The sequence below is a fragment of the Alosa sapidissima genome, chromosome 17 (genome assembly GCF_018492685.1).
Source record: "Alosa sapidissima isolate fAloSap1 chromosome 17, fAloSap1.pri, whole genome shotgun sequence".
In the NCBI taxonomy this organism is placed as follows: Eukaryota; Metazoa; Chordata; class Actinopteri; order Clupeiformes; family Clupeidae; genus Alosa; species Alosa sapidissima.
Window position 1 is genome coordinate 9,242,944 of NC_055973.1, and position 23,900 is coordinate 9,266,843.

The following is a 23,900-nucleotide window of genomic DNA, read 5'->3' on the forward strand; positions in this document are numbered from 1 at the left end:
GGGAAGCTTGCCCATGCACTTCACGCACACTGGCGTCCCTCGTGCAACCACCAGCCGTACTTCTCCCATCCCGCACGTGCTTCACCCATCTCTGGGATCCCTCACCCTCCTATCCTGGGGGTCCCTTATACGGCTTACACATTGGGCAAGCTTCCGATGACCTCACGGCAAGCCATCCCAACTTCTAACACCATATGTAGTGAAGGGAGAGAGCAGTGACCCCACCCAGTCTTGAACCCGGGACTCGGGGGCACTAAACCTGCAGCTTGACCGAAAGGCCAAAGAGCCAGGCCCGTTGGTGTGGCAGTCAAAGCGCATACTCAACTGTAGTGACGGTACTCCGTCAAACTGACCCACAAGGACACACAATAAGTTGTCATCTCTCTAACCACCTCACTGTAGGCAACAGCACCATAAAAGAAATCCACAACATTTTTCTGAAATGAAAACATGATGAGATTAAAGGAGACGGCTTTGGCAGCCCTGCCTTTCTCTCCACAAGCAGAGAGCAGACCCATATGAGGAGGTGTGGGGTCAAACAGTAAGTGTGATGTGGTTGCCGTTGTCGTGAAACCACAGTGCCAGCCTCCAGGGTGGCAGACCTTGCCCAAGAAGGCATGCTTCGGAAAACAAAGCCATTCAGGCCCTCAGAGGCTGTTTTATAGGCCCTCTCGGAGTGGCGCTGAGATCCACTGAAGTTTAAGGATGTCAGCATTGGCGTCGTCGTCGACTGGCATGACTGGCAGCCATTAGCGTCATGATCTGTGTCCAAGACTGGCATGGAGGGTGTTTAAAATGTGGCCCTCATGTTTACGAGCGATGTGCTCTTAAAGCTCTTACATGCGATGTGCTCTTAAAGCCGGTCACCCAACAATGTGTCAGGCCAAACAGTCACCCTCTGGCATCTTAAGTGACTTCATCACTTCATCCGAATGGAAAGTGTGATGTGTCATGGTACAGTGCCATTAAGTGACGCTTTAAAGGGCAGTTATTCACACCAACACATCATGAATTTCAGTATGAATAAAACATGCACAATAATTTAATATAAATTTAGGTTGAAGGTTGAGGTTAATTAAGGTTCACATTTACAGAATAAATTAACTAATGAATATATCCCTAACTGTCAGATATTCTGTACAATATATTGTTTAATGTAATGTAATGTAATCGGCTGTCACCGATGTGTCCTCTGAGTTGCTCCGGAGAGACAGGTCCTTGTAATAATTGATGTACTGTAAGTCACTTTGGACAAAAGAGTCAGCCAAATGAATAAGTAAGTAAGTATGTAAGACTGCAACCTAAAACCCTCACTAAATGCACTGCTCATGTAAAACTGGTGTGACAGGATCCACAGTGAATCTAGACCGTCAACACAGGTTGCTCAGGTTAAACACTGGAAAATGCATTATCTAAGTATCAGTGGAAAACTGTGAGAGGAGTCAGAGGTCTGGAAAAAAACATTTATTCAACAGGCACCAGTTCATGTATAAAACATAATCTCCCTCTCATATGTTGTTAAATACTCTTTTACATTAAAAAGTAACCTTTCTCTCTCTGAAGTTCATAATTCTTGGGAGGAATATTTCTAACAAATGCAGTCATGTCATTTAATTAAATAAAAAAAGCTGATCTAATTTAATCAAAACCAATGCTGTACAAAACAAATCAACAAGAGAAGGCAAAATGGACCACAGTCCATATGAACGAGTGGAACTATAAATTACATAATTATCCTAAATCATTTGACATTCAGATTATGTGCGGTCACGGTATAAATAAAACATTGAAATTAAATTAAATACTGAGAGAAATCTTTGTTGCTCATAAAAAGATATTTCTGGATGTAAAAGGCCTTTGTTGAGAAAAACAAACAGTAGAAAAAAAGTAAAACTACAGTGCATAAAAATGACTTTAGGGAGACTCCACGCTGGTATTTTTTTCGTTAAGGGTGAAAGAACAGCACTCTCCATTGAACTGTGAAGACAAAACCATGAACCGGGAGGCCAAAACAGAAAAAACAAAACAAAGCAAAACATGAAACAAACCAAAATTAAACAAATGAGAGGAGCCTTTTTGACCTTGAGGAGGACAATCTTGACCTTGAGGAGGGTAATCTATCATGGAGTCCATGGGGGCTTTTCCTGAATGCCAGACTCATAGCTGCTTTTGAGGAGCTTCTTTCTCCGCAGCCTACTTTTCTGTAGCACCATCTCAGCAGTTTACACACATGCTGAGGAGAGAGCTGGGGTTGTGGCATGATGTCATGGATCATGGGGTCATAGGTTGTGATATCATGGCAATCAGTACATTTACATATATTTACACCTTTGTCCAGAGCGCTTGGAGCTGTAGTCAGTGGCCATTGGCAATGATGATGATGATGATGATGATAATGGTGAAGAAGGTGGTAAGTGATGTGTTGGCAGCGTGTGAGCATGTGTGTGTGTGTGTGTGTGTGTGTGTGTGTGTGTGTGTGTGTGAGTTAGTTAGTTAGGATCTGTGTGAACTGAGTGGGTTCCTGTAGTAGTAAGCGTAGGCGCGGGTTCCCCTGCGGACCTCCTGGAAGGAGCTGGGCTCTGGGCTGGTCTCCACGCACAGAACCACAAACTGGTTGGAGCAGCTGCGGCTCTGCTGGTTCAGGAGACCCGTGTAGAGGAAAGAGGCCTGGCCCACGATGGCCATGTCACCGGCCCGCCACGACTCGCAGTTCTTCTCCTGCAGACGCCGGCCCTGAGGAGATGAGCCATGCCAGATGGCCTTCTGGGGCCTACCGAGGACAGAGGACACGCGCACACACACACACACACACACACAAACACACACACACACACACACACACACACACACACACACGTTCACACACACACACACACACACACACACACACACACACACACACACCCACACACACACACAAACACACGTTCACACACACACACACACACACACCCACACACACCCACACACACACACAAACACAAACAAGGAAAAAAAAAGCTAATTTGAATATATGTGTATGCACAAACATACAAATGTCTATACAGACATGTATAGATGTACCGTAAATAGTGGATAAACTATACATCACAATATTACTGGGATGAGACCACAACATAATACCTTAATTTACAGGAGAGTGCGACCTTCTAACTGCTTTCTAACTGCTAACTTCTGATGTGTTTGCTTTGTGTGAGTGTGTAAGTTGTGATTGTAGCAGTAGAATGCTGCTAGGAACACCAGCAGTAAGGCTTGACTGAAAGTTCAACATGAAACACCTTCCATCGCTTGCTCTACACTCTGAAACATGAGTCACCCACGACGACCATGGAAAAAAAAGAGCTCACAAACAGCTTGAAAAAACAACTTGTAAACCGCAATTGCTGGTCTGCTGTCTCCGACTCAACCAGAGCATCGAACTCTGTGGCTAAATTTAACCGGCCCGCATCGAAATAGAAATAAACAGAGCAACGGCAAAAAGGTGAGGGCGGGATAAACTGGGAGCCGCGTCGCAAAACACGCCGCTGGACAGAGGTGGCACGTCCGAGCGTTGTGGCTCATGTGACTGGGGATTTTGGTGGGAAAGCCTCTTTATAGAGCGTGCTTGTTTTCCTTTCGATGGAAGCATTTTTAGGACAGCGTTTCTTTGCGAAGCCGTGGTCAGCTAAGGTTGGGAGACGCAGTAAAAGACAGACGATGACAGACGGGTGAAACAACAGCATGCTTTTCCAGGGAAGGACTACAGGATACAGGCCTGAGTACACTAGAAGTCAGAGCCATTCAGTCTCAATATGAGATATTTTTATGTTTATGGTGCAAGAGTGACCCTAACATCTAACTAAGCACACATTATAACATTTTAAGATGAGCTCTGAAACTAATCTCTATGCTTTTGAAACCTGAGCTCAGAAATTGTTTGGTGAGACATCTAAACAATAACATTTATATAGAGGACTATGAGAGTTCAGTTTGTTTCATTATCCTGTGTAATATCAGCTCATCAAACAGACAACAGCATAAAACAGTTTTTCTAATCTACTAAATCTACTAAAAGTGCCTCTCTATACACATGCTATAATTCTGAAGGGAGGGTGCACAGAACTGGTGCTTTCATTTCAGTGGTCAGACGAAAGAAACTGAAGTGAACTTATCTAATATCTTTGGGCTTCTCAAACTATGAAGTTAAGGGCCCTAAATCTATGACTATGATATTGCTGAGACTGGGGTCTACCAGGGGTCTTTTAGAACCTTGAGAGGTTCCATTAGGTTCCAAAACCTTAGCAGGCAGACGGGGTCATACGCACCAGAAGGGGTCACTCATGACGTCCCGTCCGTCAAACGAGAAGAGTGGGATTCCACGTGGAAGAGCGCTGCTCTTGGTGAAGATGTGCTCGTAGTTGTCAAACAGGACTTCTCCCTAAAGCAGATGGAATGCACGCCGGGCAACATGAGCATGGAAGCAAACACACACACACAAACACCCACACCTGTTGTTGATATGTAAACTAAATGTCCAATCAAATTATACTCCTCCCTTCCCCACTCCTGAAGGAACATGTCCATTGGCTTGGAGCGGGGTACGACTCGGTCCAAGCCAGGACTGTTTACGAACTCCAGGTTTTTTTTTTTTAAACCACACTCACAGAAGAGGCCTTTCGAGGAGCAATCTGTTGAGTTTCACAAAAGGTGCACTGTATTTGGACCACAGACTGCAACTCTCTCATACAAACATCCATGAAGGCAAGGCATTATGTCAAAACACATCAGCACTGGCTTAGGGCTGTCGCAGCGAAAACATATGGAGAATGTAAAATGTAGGGTAAGGTCCAAAATAACATATCAACAAGATATTCTACAAATAGACACATCCCATGGTAGATTTCACAGTGGAACGAAGACTAGAAATTATGCTGCTCACATATAAACCAAGGCTACTGAGCAAAGAGGCTATACAAAAAACTGTACTTTGTCTATACTGTATGTACTTGGACTATTCCACTGGCGGATGGCTCAGTGCAACCCCTAAGGGTATTGCTGGAACATCCAAAAGGAAATATTTCTCTGACAGTATACCAGCATTCCAGAAATAATATTTTTTATACTTATGACCAACTTCTGTTCTTCACAGCAATTGGAATAAAACCTTAGCAACAGTTATAACTGGGTTGCTTGCTGCAGATCTGTCTACTGTGATGTAACTATGTAACTACGTAGAAGTGTTAGAGAGTCACATCTTTGACCAGACCTTGAACTTAAACAGTTTAACAGACTGTTCTGTCTCCTGGTGTTCTGCAACACCAGCTGATCTTGTATAGCACTCTATGGAGTTCAAGTGCCCAGTGAGATAAAAACAGAGGTGGAACCAGCAGCCATCACAAGGCCCTTACAGATACAAAGCTGGGTTCAGTGCAAAACAGTATTTGCTATAGCACACCACAGTGAAACAATATTAAACTATGACCTAGGAATGCTGTGCTGCATCTGCACTTCGAACCGAACAGACAACAAACTGCACCACTACTCTGTGAGTTAGCCTTCTCAGCCTATCAGAGCACGGGATCACACTGACCAGCGGCAAGCGGCAGGTTTTCATATTGCTCTCTATGGTTCGGCAGTGGAACAGTGGCAGCGCTAGCATAACGCTAGCGTTGAACAAGCTGAGCGTTGAACTTGGTTCAACTTTCAAAGCGCAACGCAAGCGTATTCAATGGTCAGTTTAGGCAAACCGCTTGTGTTACTTAGGAACGAGATAGAACTTATTATGGTCTGTGTTACGCTTACTGCTGCCACTTTGTTATTTTCAGTGTGATCCCCGCCTTATGCTCTTACCCTGAGGTTGACGATGGGCAGGGAGCGTCGGTACTGGTGGTGAATGAGGTCCACCAGGTCCTGCAGATGGTTGGACAGGAAGGCCCTGTACTGGTCTCGGATGCCCATGGCCTGGGCCTGGGCTCTGCAGGCCTGGTCGGCTGCGGTCAGCGAACCGATGTTACCGGTAAGGGGGGTGTTCAGAGCCACTAGTTTGAGCTGTAGGAAGAAGATAAAGATAGTGTGTGTGTGGTGTGTGTGTGTGTGTGTGTGTATGTATATGTGGCGGGTCAGGGGTGTGGTGTGTGTGTGGTAGGAGGATTTGTGTGTGTAATGAGCATTGATGTGTGTGTGGGGTACAGAGTACAGGGTACGATAAGTGTGTGTGTGTGTGTTTGTGTGTGTGTGTGTGTGTGTGTGTGCATATATGAGGGTGTGTGTTCAAGGGGTGTGGTAAGTGTTTGGTGGTAAGAGGTCGATGTGTTGTTTGTGTGCATGGAAAAGAGAATAAAGAACATATAATTAGTACACACAAATACAGTATGCATTAAGCCTATCACCTGTCTATAAAACACAGTATGTACTACTAAAACTAGCTTAGAGCAGACCTCTGTGATTGCCTTAATTTCTTCTAATTGGGTTCACAGATATAGTGTGTGTGTGTGTGTGTGTGTTTGTTTGTTTGTTTGTTTGTTTGTTTGTTTGTTTGTTTGTTTGTTTGTTTGTTTGTTTGTGTGTGTGTGTGTGTGTGTTATATCAAATAATTATTATTGTATTATTATAAAAGAATCAAATTATTGTTTTTGTGTATTATAATCACACACCACTCTCACTCCATACTACTGCCCTTTATCTAACTGGAAAACTCATTCCATATCCCACTTAACAGCACCAAACCTATAAAACCTCCTCTCTGCATTACTAAGGCATCTATACCACTAAAAGTACAGCAGACCTCCTGGCTAGCACTTGGCATGCCTGTGTGGGATAGTGTGTTAGAGAGCGCACTGATGGCTTCTGAGGTCTTCATGTGTCACGGGGCTGCTGCCTTTGGGCCTGGGATGGCCTGGGAAGGAGGGATGGGCAGGCTCCGCGGAGGCCCGGAGGGACAGACGGGTAATTTAGTCTAAAATGAGCGGCCAGGCGACCGCAGAAAAATCACATTCTGACTCCTGTTCATCTTGAGGCTTGGCCTGAGACAAGCCAATGACTTTTTTTTCCCTACAATTCATTTCTTTCTCTCTTTCTTTCTTTTTTTCTGTGCTAAAATTCAAGGGTTTTCACCAAGTCATAACAAAGATTGAATTTCAGGGCTTTTTTGGGGTTGTGAGGTTATGGGTCAGATTCTTGAGAAATTCCATCGCATATGGACATTTCATTCACGGCAAAACAGCAAGCAAACAAATACTATGTGAACTGTACCAACGGGCAACAACTATAACACGCACCGTCAGATTCAATCTAAATCAAAATAGAGACTTCAAACAGACTGTGTGACTTAATTAAAGCATTATGGATTATAAACCAATCCAAGTATTGGATACCAAAATCAACTCTTAGCTTTGGACAGAATGTCTCATAAACACAACTCATTTACTATAAAGTATATATCTTGAGTTATTGACTGAGAAGGTTTACTTTACAATTACAATTCCTACTATTCTGTGTCACTGCAAAACAAACAAATATAAATCTACATAATACATACACTCCCTTATATGTAAACTGTTAGTATGTTTGTGTGTATGTTTTTTTTTTTGGGGGGGGGGGGGGATATTTGCTTCAACCCAAAATCATTTACATGCCTTTGGGATAGTATGAAGAATGATGTAATTACTGTCTGGTAATATTGCAGCTAAAATTATTAATTGCATTCATGCCTTTAATGCAATAATTAGTGTGATAGAACTGTAAAGTTAAACATCTTTCCATGGGTCACAATTATCACCCCAGTCACACGAATGGACCCCATAACATTTGCAATGCCTCCCACCCTCTGAGCCTTCCCTATATGCTGCCACCCCCTCAAACCCAAAATACCGCTGGACGGCCTTCATTGTCTCTCACACAAGACAGGGACTTATTCACCAGGACTAATTCAGTATTCACATTTTCAATTGGCTGAGCCCTCTGTGGCAGAGTATGAGTAGAAAGAAGAGAAGAGGAGAGGTGAGGGGAGAAAAGTGAGGGAATGGGAAAGGGTGGTGGAGGAGAGGAGAGAGGGGACAGAGAAGAGAGGGGGGACAGAGGAAAGGGCAGAGAGAGGAGAGGAAAGAGGGGAGGGGAGAGAGGGGAGGGGAGAGTGGAAAGTGGGGCGAAGAGAGAGGGGAGAGAGGAGAGAGAGAGAGAGAGAGAGAATAGAGGAAAGAGGGCAGAGAAGAGAGGAGAGAGGGGAATGGGGTGAAGAGAGAGAAGAGAGTAGAGGGGAGAGTGGGGCAAAGAGAGAGGAGAGAGGGGAGAACAATGTGTTGTTGTGCTACAGGACTCACCGCCTGGCCCTCGTAGATCTGGGGCACACTGCTCAAGCCGGGACTCTGGGGCCGGGGACGAGCCTGCAGGGATGGGAGAGGATGGCCTCATTAGACATGACCCACACACACACACACACACACAGATATGCACATGCTTACATGCATGCACACACACACACACACACACACACACACACACACACACACACACACACAGATATGCACATGCTTGCATGCATGCACACACACACACAAACACACACACAGAGACACAGAGAGTGATAGAGAGCTAAAACAGAGCATCTTATTACAGTTAAAAGCAAAAGACCAAAGGGTGCTATTATTTCTATGATAAACATTCTGATAATAGTGCAATAGTATAGTATATTAAATAGTGTGAAGATAATAGTATGAGTTTGACATTGATGTAGCCTTATTATCATCTTTAAAAACATCAAAAACCAAGGCAAAACAAAAGTGCTGAGTTTATTTAATGAAGTACGAAACGTATGCTAATACTACGGGTTGGTACCACAGTGCATTAGAGCCTCATCTGCAATTCAAATCCAAATTACATTTTCATGTCCTCCTAAAAGGTTTATCTGTGTGTGTGTGTGTGTGTGTGTGAGCCAAAGATGTGGAGGGGGTTGAGTGGGTTGAGTATTCCTCTAATTAAACTCTAAAAAAACATTACTGCTGTTTCCACTGTCCCAATATCAGAATGCAGACTTGCGCGCGTGTGTGTGTGTGTGTGTGTGTGTGTGTGTGTGTGTGTGTGTGTGTGTGTGTGTGTGTGTGTGTGTGTGTGTGTGTGTGAGCCAAAGATGTGGAGGGGGTTGAGTGGGTTGAGTATTCCTCTAATTAAAATTACCCATTACTGCTGTTTCCACAATATCAGAATGCAGACTTGCGTGTGTGTGTGTGTGTGTGTGTGTGTGTGTGTGTGTGTGTGTCTGTGTCTGTGTGTGAGAGAGTGTGTGTGTTCGTGCAAGCCTGTGTATTTGTTTGTTTATGCATGCTTACATACTGTACTGTATGTGTTTTGAATATATACTGTATCTGTGTGTGTGTGTGTGTGTGTGTGTGTCTGTGTGTGTGTGTGTGTGTGTATGTGTGTGTATGAGCACACCCGTGTGTGCATGCATATGTGTAACTTTGTAAAGCCAGTGGGTAACAGTGTAATCCAGTTTGGCCTGTGACGGCCGAGCTCACCTCGTCTTGTGGGACAATAATGGGAGACTCGGCTTCCAACAGTTTCCCCAGCTGAGAGGAGACAAGAGAAGCTGCATCAGTGCAGGGCCAACACACAAAACCCTCGTTAGCCCGCAGAGCTCCAGGGCCCAGCAGCAGGCATGAACCCTAAGCCTGAACAAGAACACTATGGCAACACAAGGCCTTGAGGTAATAATGTCCTATTTGTCCATGCTGTAATGCTAAGACATCAATTTATTTATATTTTCCTTGAATCTCAGTACTCACTCAATATTCACAATATTTCATTTTTTTCATATTTCTCATGCTTTACAATAATACCTTATACTATAAAACTCACAAACATTCAGTGGTACTGAGACAACTACTGTTTTTGAAGGACAGTGTCTTTATAACAAACATAAAAAGAAATATCAAATGTCAAGGTCTGTATGTTTTTTCTGTTATTACTGTTATTAATATGTTCATCTCCATCCCTGAGCATGGCAACAGTACAAGAATAAATACAGCCATGCTTCCAACAATACACTGGCGAAAATGAGGCTAAGTCTGTCAACAATTAACCTGCTCGACAGTAAACTATCTATGTCTGAAATGCATGCACTGTTCCTATAGAGATGGGCAGTAAGTGTCCTACTTTGTTACACAAAGTTTTATCTATGTTATTTGTTTGACCAGAAATAGGAGCCATATTGTGCGTATGCTATTTCATATGATGATTAACGTTCAGAAAACAACTCCCTGTTGTTACTTTAACTTTCCATGTTCTTCCTTTATCCTTTAAATGTAAGTAAGACCTAAAACTAATTTGTGGTAACATTGGGTCTTCCTTGCCACTTTTGTCATAAGATGTAGACCTGATATAGAACAGTACATGTAATGTAGACTGAGTGAGGGTCAAATGAGGTTGACCTTTCTGTAATCTTTCTCTGAATCTAAGATTATAACATGCGTTCAAGTGAGCAGATTCTTCACAGACAGGACTGGTCACCTGGATTTCTTTCCACCCTCCCGGAACCTTGAGGTACAGTCTGCCTGTGTCAGTCACAAAGTACATAGTGCCGTCGAGATCGAGGTAGGACCTCTGAGTCATGGACTGAAGACTGGGGTACGTTTTCACCTGCAGCATAAACACATTTTACAGTTAGAAATGTTTTCAGGATATTTCTCATGCATCTTAAACAAGGTTGCCATCCAAGATGGAGAAACAATCAATTGTTTTTTTCCTGGCTCCCTATAAATGTTTTAGGTGTGGACAGTCTTTTTTAGGCAATTCATAATAAGTCAATATGTGGGGGCATATGTTCAAGTTCACTGAAAATGTTCATAAAACCTCAGTCATAAAACTTTCATAAGCTTCAGCCGTTCTCTACATTTTTAAGCTACTCCAACGCATACAGACTTCTGTTTTGGTTTAACAGGAACAACGCAGCCAGCTGTTAAGCCCTATCATTGAGCAGAAGTCCATTTTGCACAGGAGCAGACATCTACAAAATGAGAAATCAGGTAAAACTTCCACAGACACAAACTTCCAAAGGGGCAGTCACTCTTGATACCAATGCAGTCGATATGTGAATGATAAGGAAAACCTTTTGTCCAACAGAAGTCTCAGGACATTGTATCCCTGGGGGCTAAAGGTAATTAACCCCATACATAAAAAGTACAGGTAGCAATAACTGGCCATTGGGACAGACAGTAAGGCTAATGGGTTTCCAATAACGTTTTCCAAGAGCTTTATACAGTATGGGCTCTATCTTGCACTTTAGCGCAATTGACTTAGCGCAAATCGCTTTGTGCAGAAATTGTAGCCAAGGCTACTTGCTGCTTTCTTTTACTGTCTATGGTTGCTGGTTAACAGCACATAATAAGCTTATTTAAGCGAATTCACAAACTCAAGACTTCAAGGCCATCATGGATATAAAATGTTTTTTGAAAACAACGAAAGGATGGAGGGAACATAGCAAAGTTTGGAGTTATTTCAGATGGGCTACAACAAGGTAGGCAAAATTGTGGTGCTTGTCAAAACCTTAGCGCAGCTGGAATAATGTTTATAGGCTGATGTTAAAGCGCACACGATGTTTAAAGCCATATACAGCGGTACATTGGAACAACACTAAAGGTAACTTTAGCCTTTATAGGGCTGTATAAAGTTGTCCAAATTAATAGGTCATAATTAGGCATTGTTGTTGTAAAGATATTATATGTAGATGTACTATATTGGCTACTAAATCTTTAGTTGACCAATGCACGAACAAAACCGGGAAACGGACAAATATTATCAAGGCTTTGAATGTTTCCATCTGTGCACAGGGTGTCTGTAGATCGGTGTGCATAGCATTCATTAATGCAAGCCTGTGGCCATGCATGCGCCCTTAAAATAGCATCTGAATTTGCGCCAATGACTTTAGAACCAGGAGGTTCCTGGTCTGTGGCGGAATTGTTTTCTGAAACTGCAAAATATCAACAGGGACCGTTTGCGCCGGAACACGCCCCCTCTTTTCGCTGAAATGCCCCCGTGGGCGAAAATTCCAATATGCGCTGACTGCAAAATAGGAAAGACAAAAGCGCGAGTATAAAAAGTCAATTGTGCTGGTGTGCAAGATAGAGCCCTATGTCTTTTTCAGAATGCATACACCAACCAAATTTCACTTTGACTGGAGTCTATTTCAGGTATTGTTTACTGGAATACTGTAGCTGTACCATGTGTCTTAACCCCTAAACCGTATGCTCTGCAGTTACTCACCCCAGTGGAGCCCCCTGAGACGCCTGGCGACCCCCTGGGACCTGGAGGACCAGGTGGTCCTGGGATAGCCATCGCTGAGGAGACACAACACACTCCTGTTACTGCAACCGCTAGGCTACTGATCCTTTCAGACAGGGGTACGTTTCCCAAAACCATAGCTGCTAACCTGTTAGGAACTCTGGTTTTGGGAAACGTGCCCCAGAATGATAGGCAAGACAGGCTAAAATGCTTTCATTTCATTAAAGGGCAATGAGCAAAGTCATGCAACAAGCCAAAAAGCTAAAGTAATACCTTGGCAAAAATCATTTTGCTTAGTTATTAGCATGATCAAGATCCTCATGGTGATAAATCAATGAGGAACACAGACATAGGTGCTTCCACACCACACAATAACTTTAGTTCATGAGCGAGACACATTGGGTCTGTTCCAAATGGAAGGAATCAACTTGCTACCTCGTTGTTGTGACAGAGAGGTGTCTTATAAGACATGACTTTGGAGTGAAGGCATCTAAAACGATGGTTTTTGAACTGTCTTTTGAGATGACGTTGACACTATGGTATAATGTTAGCACGCAGAAAGAACGTTAAACTAGCTTAAGTGAGTTGGAAGGCAAACATTGGACCAGAGTGATTGTTTGTTGTGTAACTTTGACATGTAAAATCACAGGTTAGATCATGTTGATTATAAAGTTACACAAGCTGAGATACTCTTACCTGAACCATAACCTGCGGGTCCACGAGGCCCTGGAGGTCCAGGGGGCCCAGTAGGTCCTTCTCTCCCATAACCAGGTACCCCAGGTGGGCCGGGAAGCCCAGGGTGTCCCCTGGGACCGATAACAGACTCACCCTTGGGCCCCTGTATGAGTAAGTAAGCTTCATTAACACCTGTGATCAACACTGACAATATCATTTCAGACTTAAATCATTTTTTAATCTTTGATTCAGTCAATAGAACAACTTAAACACTACATCAAATGGGGCAATATAAATGTCAACTTAGACACTGTTGTTTGTCTGTTTGTCACACTGTCATACTGGGCATATATAAAATAGTATAAAAATGGGCATATATAAAATAGTATAAAAATTATATGTTTTATTATATCACATGAATTCAATTATACAGTTAACATTGCAGTGTGGTTATTAATAGGCAGGTGATTTGTTTTACATTAAAGATGACATAAAATGGATGAACGGTATATTTTACTTGATCTCTGATGTTAACATAGAAGGTATGCATCTTTGGTCTGTTTATTTTACAAGCCCATTTATAACCCTATATTTAGGCTGGGAAATAAAATGGCCCATTTTATCAGATATCTAGTATTCCCTTATGCTTATCTGGAACCCACATGAATAATTAAGTGAGCTTTACGTTGATTGGTTGCCTTGCAGCCAATGACTGCTCAACAGGCTCCAGCAACTTCTACCTAAATCTCCAACTCGAAGTGCTAACGTAACATGTGGAGTCTGTGTTCGGCATCACACTCTGTCTTTGCTCAGATTCACCTGTTTTTTATGATCTGTCTGAGTCTGAGTTTTGCATATGAAGCAGAAAACAATGTCTTTCCGGTAGCTTTGGCCGTGCACCGGACTCTCTTTATTTAACAAAAGTCAAAGGTAAAAACTGTTTTCCATTCTATGTCTGGTTTAAACCTGCTGAGCTGAATAGCTATACACCCTATCCAGCTCTCAAAGCCACCTGGTAAAACAAGGGAAAAGGTATTTAGCCATCACATGTAAGGGGATGTGAGGTTTCACTCCTTGTTTTTGTCATTCTTTCTAGATTTTAATAATAGATGTAGAAGCACAAAGATGAAAGAGTTGAGGCTAACAGCAGTATGTAATCCTATTCATTACAAGGTTATGAAACTCAAATGATAACTCAGCTCAGGCACAGACTTCCCTCCAGACACCTGTCATAGCTGTCAACCAGGGTCAGATTAGGATTAGCACAGATGGGGTGGGGGGGGGGGGGTATCTCTTGGCCTAAGGAAGTCTCAATAATTAGCTTCACTGTTTTAGCTCGACACTAGTGTTCCCTTTCATCTCACAAATCAAAGTTTGGCAAGTGGGATCCATGTGAACTCTGATTACGTGCAAAGTTTTAGGGACGAATGAAAAAAAAGTCTAAGGATTGAGAGGAATAAATCTTCTTTGTGCCTATTTATTTCAACAGCATTCGAGTTAAACAGAATGTTCTTGAGCCAAAGCGCCCGACATCAAAAGAGCCCTAAGTGAGAGAGATAAAGAGCAGAATAAGAGAGAGAGAGAGAGAGAGAGAGGGAGGGGGAGGGGGAGTGGTAGACAAACTGGGAAAAAGAACAGAAGAGGTCCGATACCGACATTTCTGAAGGACACATAAATAAATGCTGAGAAAAAAACCCCAGAGAAATAGATGGGGAAACTGAAGGGAGGGCTTTAGTGAAAGAGAACTTAAATGAAAGAAAAAGAGGGAGAGGGAAAGAAATGAACAGATTAGGAGGGAGAGGGAAAGAAATGAACAGATTAGGAGGGAGAGGTTAAAAGAAAATAAGGAATACAAAAAACAAAGACAGCTATATGTCAGGGAGAGAAGAGGGTCCGAAAACAACTAGAGAAGCCCAAAGACAGAAGAAAGAGAAGAAAGAAACGTGATGGAGAGTGACTGGATGGAGAGCGATTTGGGAAATGTGCGTGTAATTGCTAAAAGCAGAATGGCTGTAGGGAGAAAGAGAAAGACAGTTAAAAGAGAGGGATGAGAGAGAGAGAGATGATGATGATGAGAAAAAAGAGAGGTGGTGACAGAAAGACATGAAGAGATGGAGAAAGAGATAGGAGGTGTGTGCTCATACAGTATGTGTGTGTGTGTGTGTGTGTGTGTGTCTGTGTGTGTGTGTGTGTGTGTGTGTGTGTGTGTGTGTGTTAGCGGGTAATGGTCAGCGACTCACCACCAGTCCAGACCTCCCAGGTAGGCCAGGTGGACCACGCATCCCAGTGTCTCCTTTTTCCCCCTTCTCTCCACCATAGCCCAGATCACCTCTGTTTGGCTGCACACACACACACACACACACACACACACACACGATTATACATATATACAAATATATACAAACATAACATACATACATACAGATTTCCACAAAAAAAATTCTCTTCCTTATTCACATAAATTGATGGGCACAATATGAAGAAACACACAAACATACACACAAACACACACACATACACACACAAATGAGGCAAACTTCAAACGTAATGCAATCCACCACTGATAGACACACATGATAATAAAAGCCACAATCATAAACAAGCAAACATGAATACTTGCACAAGTGCATGCACAACCGAAAGTACAAACACACACAAACACAAACACACCACAAGAGCAAACAACATCAAAGACTCACTCTAAACTCCACTCTTTTAATCTTAGAACATTGACACAAAGGGCTGATGGCCCATTCGGATTACAGCAAAACAGACACTCACCGAGAATCCCTTAGGAAGAATAGCGACTGGAAGAGAAGATAAACAGGCTACTTAGCTTCACAAAGTGCATTTGAGGTACAATATTGTTTGAGGTCTGGCAAAACACTTAAAAGCAAATGAGGTTTAGTCAGGGGTGTAGTGGTAAAATAAGAGGTGGGTAAACTAAATTCTGTGATCACGGTGAGGTGGACTGCGCCATGCGGTATCTGATTTTTTTTTCAGAACATGTTTGATGATGGTGGAGGTTATTGTCTAATGTTAATAACAATATCAGTGGTTTTAAATGGTTCCTAGAGTGTTGATGAGTGTACATATTGTGAATGTGGATATTACAATGTGATTTTTGAATGTTAGAAGTTGCAATTGGTGAATAAACTCTTTTGAGAGGTGGATAAACTCTAATTAATGGTGGATAAACTCTATTTCTGAAACTTCAGAGGTGGATAAACTGTGTTTACTTGCGTTTAGCCTCCACACCACTTGCCCACTCCCTGGGTTTAGTAGATTATTATAGTAAACTATAGATTTGATCATGAAAATTATATTTCCAGTCTGTAAATATAAATATCGGTGTGCTTTGACTGATCCATGTGTCAGTGTTCCTGAGTAAAAGAGATATTTGTGTGTACTGTATTTTGTGTGTCTCTCTCAACTCTCCCTCTCTTGCCTATCCTCACTATGGTAACACTACATAGTACCATTGATATACCATTTTGATTTATAGTAATACTAACCCACTCTACATCTCTCTTTCTCCCCCCTTACCTCACTTGTGAGGTATACCATCACCAATCATCAGCCATCCGTGTGTTTGGCCCTCATCTCACTCATCTCACCTGAAGTCCCATCCCTACGACTGCCCTATCATCGCCTATTACTGTCCCCCCTGCCCGGATTCCTGGCCCATACAGCCTAGCGACCCACCACTTGCCCTATGATAACTCCTAATCCTATTATTTGACTATTTGAACTTTCTGACACTAAATAGGATTCATGCATTATCATACCGGATATGTAACCATCCCACTTCTTGTAATATACATCTCAGGTGGCTTTAAACACCATGTTCTATTCTCTACATCTGACTAACTTATGCATTTATCATGTATACAGACTTTACTGTTCTGTAACTGACCCTAGGCAGATGGGTCAGGCCCTTGAGTCGTGGATCTGCTCGAGGTTTCTTCCTATATGTATCTCCAATTCTAGGGAGTTTTTCCTCGCCCCTGTTACCCATGGGCCTTCTTTTCTTTTCTCTGATTGTCTAACATTCTGTAAAGCGCCATGAGACATGTGTAATGTATTGCCGTTCTATAAGTGAAATTAAAATTGAATTGAAAATTGAAATTGAAATGTGTGTGTGAGTCCACACATTTGTTTGTGGTCTATGTGCATGAGTTGTCATTTTATCATATTCACAGTGTTTTTAACTTCACTTTTAAGCTGCTCACAAACCTACATACAATGCATTTATATCAAATGTCAGTGATCAATATTGTAAAAACATGGCATTGATATTTCACACAGGTGTGCAATAAGGCTGGATGGGAGGTAATGACATACTTGCAGGGGCAGGTATTCCTGGTATCCCGGCCACACCCCTCTCCCCTTTCTGTCCTTTGGCAGTGGTGGACAGACAGGTAGCGCCCTCTATAGGACAGCAGAACAAACACTTTGAGGGAGCGGATTCCTTGCTATACAAGAAACAAACTAAATTCCCATTCGCATAAGAAATATATCTTCATAAAATCAAACTAATTTAGAACTCAAAGTTGTTTTATGAAGCACATATTAGTGTCTCCTGCATCTGCTGCACTACACACTTGAAAAAATACCTCTCCTGGATGCTATTTTGTGTACAGAGCTTTCGCATTCTAAAATCTGAACTTAAGACCTTCTCGTTTCATCTGCTGTGATGAAGTTCTTTCCATTTGTTTGTGATTAAGCTGGAGTAAGCCAACAACCTCTGGCACAGCTTTCCATTTGCCGTGTCTTATTTCACAAGCCTTCTCATTGATGTTTTACCCTTTTAGCCTAACAAGTTCATTCTCGTTCATTTTAAACTTATTTTCATATGTCAAAAATGATGATGCATGATGTTCTATCTACAGAATGCAATAAGAATAAATGCAATAAGAACTAAAAGCAGAATATAGAATATATATATATTTTTATCATTATTAATTACATGTCTTTCTCGCTCTCTTGAGGCCCTCACTAACACCTGTAATCAAGTTGGCAATAGCCTAGAACCTACAGAATCTAAACAGAAATGCATCTTAAAACCTGAACACAATCTGAAAAATCAAATATTAATCTAGAACCTACAGACTATAAAAAATGTAATCTTATGCTCACCTCCATTAGAATCCCCATTCACCTAGACATCAAATAAATACAAGAATTAGAGCAGTTTACATCACAGTCATGGTCTTAGGAAAAACAAACCACACAGCGCCGGCAACCAGCAGATAGTGCAAGCATAATTTCAGCATAATTTCAGACAAAATTATGCAAATCGACAGCAGATTTAATTTGGGTACTAGTCTAGCGTACAAAACGGGGGAGCATTGGGAAATCAAACTGCATGCATTTGCATAATAGTGAAAACAGGATGTTTGGAGTGCAACACTGGGTACCCAACACTGCGGGGAGGGTGGGGGGGGGGGGTGCGGCTCTAAAACTGAAGGATTTCCTGTGGTGGCTTGTGTGTTTATGCAGCAATGAAGGTTTATCAAGCACCTCAGTGGGCAAACAATCCCGAGATAAACTGAGATAATAGATATTAATGTTCCTTTATTACATTATCTGCTCTTTCTTGTTAAATTGTGTCTAGCAACGCAGGAAATATTTTAATTTACTGGGGGTTTCATCACTTCTCTCATTAGTTTCATGCCACTGGTGTGGTATATAGCAAATAACCCCCCCACAGTATAACTGGGTGCACTGGGACCCCGGGAAAGCCCAACTTCACTACAGACGGTGGCAGTGTGGCTGAGGGATGCTTATCATAAAACAGACCTGTGGATGTTTGGGGACGCCACCTGCATTTGGTGGCAGCGTCTGTAGTTCTGGCTGCCACAAACACAGAGCCGCCTTATAGGATGTCGTTAAGAGTTAATGAGAGCACCACACGACGACGCTTCACACAAACAAGTGTGGATAAAGACATGCACGAACGAACGTGGTCGTAAAACACATGGAAACATTCCACAAAACACAACACAAGTCATGATGAGTGATGCTATTTCAAGATGGCAGTGCATGGTTGTTGAGCGAAGATGAGGTAATGGTCACTGAAGTGTTAATGGCACAACCTGTGTTGCCAACAAGTGTTGCCATTTAGCAACTGTGGACATCCACAAATAGCAGCTGTGCCCAGATCGGTAACTGTGCCAAATTCGTGCCAGAACTAATTTGGGAATCATCATCACATTTTAGGCACAATGCTCATGGCGATCCTTTCATCCAGCACACACAGTGAATGTGTCTGGGCATTGATGCCTGCTATGGATTAGGCCTTTGATCTGTCAAATTTCAATTTGAAACACCGGCCACAAACACAACACAATCCACGGGCCTATTCAGACATGGAGCTACGCTAACATCATTAGCATTCCAGATGACTTCCTCCTTCATAGAGGTATAGGAGGTGAATTCAGGCGGCCATCTTGTGTGTGAATGAATGAAGAATGAGCCCATGCCACACCACACAGAGACATAACACATGCCAGTAGAACTACATCTAAAGTGACATGTTTTGGGTGTGTACCAGTACCACAAAACATCCATGTTATGCCCTCTAAAGAGCTAAGTTCACACCTCTAAAACATGACACAGACTAGAGTGGGAGGGATGGGTGAGGTAAGGGGAGGGGAGGACTACCTGAGTGTTACTCACAGGTATATTTACGTGAGGACAAACACCTGTGTGCTACATGCACTGTACTGTATGCTTCCAATCCAATCACTGGAGTGTGAGGTGAGTGGGATTGGCACGAGCAATCAAGGCAGTGATTGGGTCTGAAGGCTACGGCACATTGCAGAGACATGCCAGATAGAAGGTGACTCTGGGTCAGATCAGGGCCACATCAGGCTAGATCTCGGCCAGATTACAGTGCACAAGAGTCACCAGGTATCTGGACATGCAGGGTGTTTGTTCTGGTGAAATATACACCCATATAAGCCCACAGCAACAGATGGAGATGAGAGTTAGGGGAGCACATGAGGGTAGATGGGGGTGAGCTTTGCTCAATAAAACGGGTGCAGGAGAGCTTCGGGTTGGCCTGCTCTCGCTCTCGGTCACTTACGCCTTTTTTGCAGTGCGGTCGTGGGGGGACCGGAAACACTGTCTTCAGGGGGAAAAAATAAACAGTGTGAAGAAGAAGACAGTAGTGCGGACGAACAGTGTATTCATCTCACTCACTCTACTTAACACAGAGATAGGGGGAGACAGGAGTAGAGCGATAGGAGAGAGTCAAGGGGCTGCAGGAGTGCTAAAGGTGTTACTCACTCCTTTAGGGCAGTTGAACATCCCGGGTCGTCCTGGGGGCCCTGGGGGCCCTGGTGGGCCCTTAGAAGGGGGGAGGGGGGGGGGGGGGGGGGCAGGGACAAGAGGGAGAAACAAGCAGTTAATAAAACCCATAGGTACAGTCTTACAGATCAATGTTTTTTGCCTGCTCAGGTTTTATACATATATGTTTGCATGGTCTTTACTAATACACTCTCTCTTCCAAGACTCATTTGGCATAGTCACAGATAGATGAGTACACTGCTCTATGTTTATTCAGCCTACACTATATACTCTTTTGGAGGTCTGTTGATGCTTTATGCCATAGGCCACACAACAGAGTACAAATTAGCAAAGCAAGAGTGAATAATAACTCATGACACTTTGTGTTTTATTGGACCATATCAAGTCCATATGGGAACATAAATAATTACATGAATATACATGTATGCATTCATAGATGGATTTCCCAGAGAGCTTTCTAATAGGTGTACTGCATAGACTGCATAAGCGCCTTAGTGTATTGGGCACAGAAATGGCAGACATTCACATCCGACCCGTGTCAAACCGAGTCCAAAGATCCAAACAAGCTATGATCAGAGCCAGAACCGTCTCATAGTGATGGAGCAGTACTCCACGGAGTCTTATTCAAAGGTTGCTATTGGAATGAGCTGTTGTTGCCGTGTGCCAGTGGAGCCTACATGGAGGTTTTTATAGGTTGTTTTCAAGTCCCTGATGATGAAAGCAGTTGTTTTTTCCTGCCAGGGTGTTTTTCTGGGCACGAGGCTGGCACAAGTAGGCCAGTAAAATCAACCAATAACACTCTGAATGGCATCTTTATGGGCGCAGGCAGAAATAACAGTGTGATGCCAGTCGACTGGCAGATGGGCACTTCAAACAGGCCGCCAGGGAGAGAGATCTCCCCACTGCAGCTGGTGAATGTGTGGAGTCAATGCTTATGGAATTGGAGTGTGCTTGATAGTGTGTGTGTGTGTGTTTCTGTGTGTGTGTGTGTGTGTAGGGTTTGTATGTGAACAGGCACATGTGATGTATGCGTGTTTGCATGTCTATTTGTTGTGGTGGATCCAAGGGAGGTAATCTTTCTCTTTATATTGTTCATTGGTTTTGGTTTATTGGCTTCATTCATTCATTCATTCATTAGTGTGTGTGTGTGTGTGTGTGTGTGTGTGTGTGTGTGTGTGTGTGTGTGTGTGTGTGTAATACCATGTACACACTGGAGATAACATACACACATAAAATTGCTGAGGATGTAAAACATACCTGCATTAACATAGTCTCTCCTTTGTCTCCTTTGAGTCCGTTTAGCCCAGGGCGACCCTGTAAGACAGACACACCAGGTCAGGACTGGATTCACTGTGACACCAGAATGCAGGACGCTTAACAAAAGAAGATGTATACGACAAAGCAAATGTAACGGCGGCTAGCACATTCAAGTAGAAAAGAGAAGGTTCTCCGTGCTTCTGTAAACCACAACAAACCAGAGCAGGACAAGAAAGTGTAGAGTAAAAGGAACGCAGGTGTAGCACAGATGTCTTCTTAATTTATACTTTTTTTAGGTGTATAACAGTGACCTTGAGTCCATAAGAGAGGGCAGTTAGCACATCTCTTAAAGGTGCCATGTGTAAGAATTGAGGTAAAAATATCCAAAAAATGAGCTACACGCATCAAAAGAATGAGAAGAAATAAGGGCGATGATGTCATTAAAAAAATGTCAAGGTATAGTGCTGCAGAGATATCAACCTGAATTAGCATGCTAAATTACTAGCCACAGCCCGACAGGTGTCATAATACCAGTTTCGGCCATGGGAGGCGGTATGCGGGCGACATAACCGCCAGCCAAACTGCAATACACGTGTCTCGGTTGTTACTCTAGGGTAGACCAACTCACTTTCTGTAGGTATACTGCCCCCATCTTTTATGTAATGTGGAGTATGAATTGACTTTTTGCCGGACATTACACATGGCACCTTTAAGGTGTTGTGAGGCAGGCTACCATTACACAAAGACTGTCTATTCAAACACTGGGGTAATGGAATACTTACTGGACGTCCAGGTAGCCCAAACTCTCCCTTAGGTCCAACAGGTCCAATAGGGCCCTGTTTGGAAGAACAGAACAAACAACGCTAATTATCAGAGGCTGGCACTTACTTTAGCAATATATGCTCTGGTGTTTTAACAAAGGCTCAGTGTGTTAGTGTAAGTGAGAGGCTCAGAAACGTGTGTTTGCTTGCCGAGTCTTTTTCTCATGTTTACAGCCCAGTTTGTGAGGACCTGTTCAAGTATTCCGGCCTGAGAAATGTTCCAGAGCTCTCTGAACGCTAGCAGCTGTGGCTACACGCGTACATAATAAAAGGCAGGGTGATTCTCGGCGGTGAGGGTTTCAAGAAGTCTTCAAGAATTTACTACAAACAGACTTCTGTCAGAAAAGACTGATGAGGGAACAAAGACTGATGGGGTATTATTAGCCACCCATAGCTAAGCGCTAACCCGAGCCCCAGTTTGCCCCAACTCACCATTTCTCCCCTTGGTCCAGTCATTCCAGTATCCCCCTTCAAAACAGAGTGACAGAGGAAGATTATTCACTTAAAGTCAACAATCAGCAATGCGTAATGATTCGAGACTGCCTTCTGCACATGTGATTTTGTTTAAAATGAAGCCATTTTAAACTGTTAAAACGGTTTACGTGATGATTATGTGATAAAGTGGTAATTGACTGAAAAAGGAACATTTCATATGTGCATTGTTTGGGTGGTAAGTTTAGTTTCTGTCTGGAAAGTTAACAGGAGTGTGTCATAAGATTGTACGATTTTGGCCACAGAGAAGATAAAGTTCTCATGTGTCTCCACTGTTGTGTGTGTTAAATAGTTGTGTATGAGCAGCAAACTGTCAGTGTGTGGTTGTTGCAGTGGTCTATTAACTTTTGGAGTGTGTGTGTGTGTGTGTGTGTGTGTTGCATGGTGAATGCTCTGGGGGGTATGAGCTGCAGGAGAGTGTGCGGTACTGTAGTTTGTGAACTGTTGGGATGATAGTGTGTGTTGAGGTGGTGTGTGTGCACTACGCACTCATGGTGAAGGTGTGTGTTGTGGTGGTGTGGGTCTGTGCTGTGCAGTTGTGTTGAGTGTGTATGTTGTGGTGGTGTGTGTGTACTGACCTTGACTCCTTTTGGCCCCACTGGTCCACTCATTAGAGATCCATCAGCAGCCATGGTGATCCCCGGCTCTCCTCTCTCACCCTACACACACACACACACACACACACACACACACGCATAAAATGCATTAAAAGGACATATGCACTAAATCTACAAATACTGTACATAAAGACAGACAGACATGAGCAGATATATGCTTGGACACACATGGACACACACACACACACACACACACACACACGCACTCATGTAACGCTCACACAGTTGTGTAAATGGTGCATATAAACACACATGTGCCAGGGTTTGCATGCACGCGCACACACACACACACACACACACACACACACACACACACACACACACACACACACACACACACACACACACACACACACACACACACACACACACACACACACACACAGGCTTAATGCATAACACATGCTTATGAGAGCACCTAAAGCTCTGAGTCAGGCTGAGATTAGATAATAATCTCTGGGCTGCGTTTGCT

The 23,900-nt window shown here is 43.0% G+C and overlaps 1 protein-coding gene across 2 annotated transcripts in view; it reads right to left on the reverse strand.

Moving 5' to 3' along the window:
• Positions 1-1,449: 1,449 nt before the first annotated feature.
• col15a1a (collagen, type XV, alpha 1a) overlaps positions 1,450-23,900 on the reverse strand; it is a 95,627-nt gene continuing 73,176 nt past the window's right edge. The window contains exons 25-42 of one of the 2 annotated variants that reach the window (XM_042068291.1): positions 23,390-23,470; positions 22,752-22,787; positions 22,281-22,334; positions 21,499-21,555; positions 20,221-20,280; positions 20,018-20,059; positions 18,067-18,088; positions 17,272-17,358; positions 15,709-15,734; positions 15,168-15,266; positions 12,949-13,090; positions 12,235-12,308; positions 10,483-10,611; positions 9,492-9,542; positions 8,298-8,360; positions 5,830-6,027; positions 4,305-4,417; positions 1,450-2,770 (exon numbers count right to left, since the gene is read on the reverse strand). In XM_042068291.1, coding sequence (XP_041924225.1) covers positions 2,494-2,770; positions 4,305-4,417; positions 5,830-6,027; positions 8,298-8,360; positions 9,492-9,542; positions 10,483-10,611; positions 12,235-12,308; positions 12,949-13,090; positions 15,168-15,266; positions 15,709-15,734; positions 17,272-17,358; positions 18,067-18,088; positions 20,018-20,059; positions 20,221-20,280; positions 21,499-21,555; positions 22,281-22,334; positions 22,752-22,787; positions 23,390-23,470 — 1,611 coding nt within the window. In that variant the 3' untranslated portion in view covers positions 1,450-2,493. The remainder of the gene's footprint in view (positions 2,771-4,304; positions 4,418-5,829; positions 6,028-8,297; positions 8,361-9,491; positions 9,543-10,482; positions 10,612-12,234; positions 12,309-12,948; positions 13,091-15,167; positions 15,267-15,708; positions 15,735-17,271; positions 17,359-18,066; positions 18,089-20,017; positions 20,060-20,220; positions 20,281-21,498; positions 21,556-22,280; positions 22,335-22,751; positions 22,788-23,389; positions 23,471-23,900) is intronic. The other variant, XM_042068292.1, reaches the window with a different exon arrangement.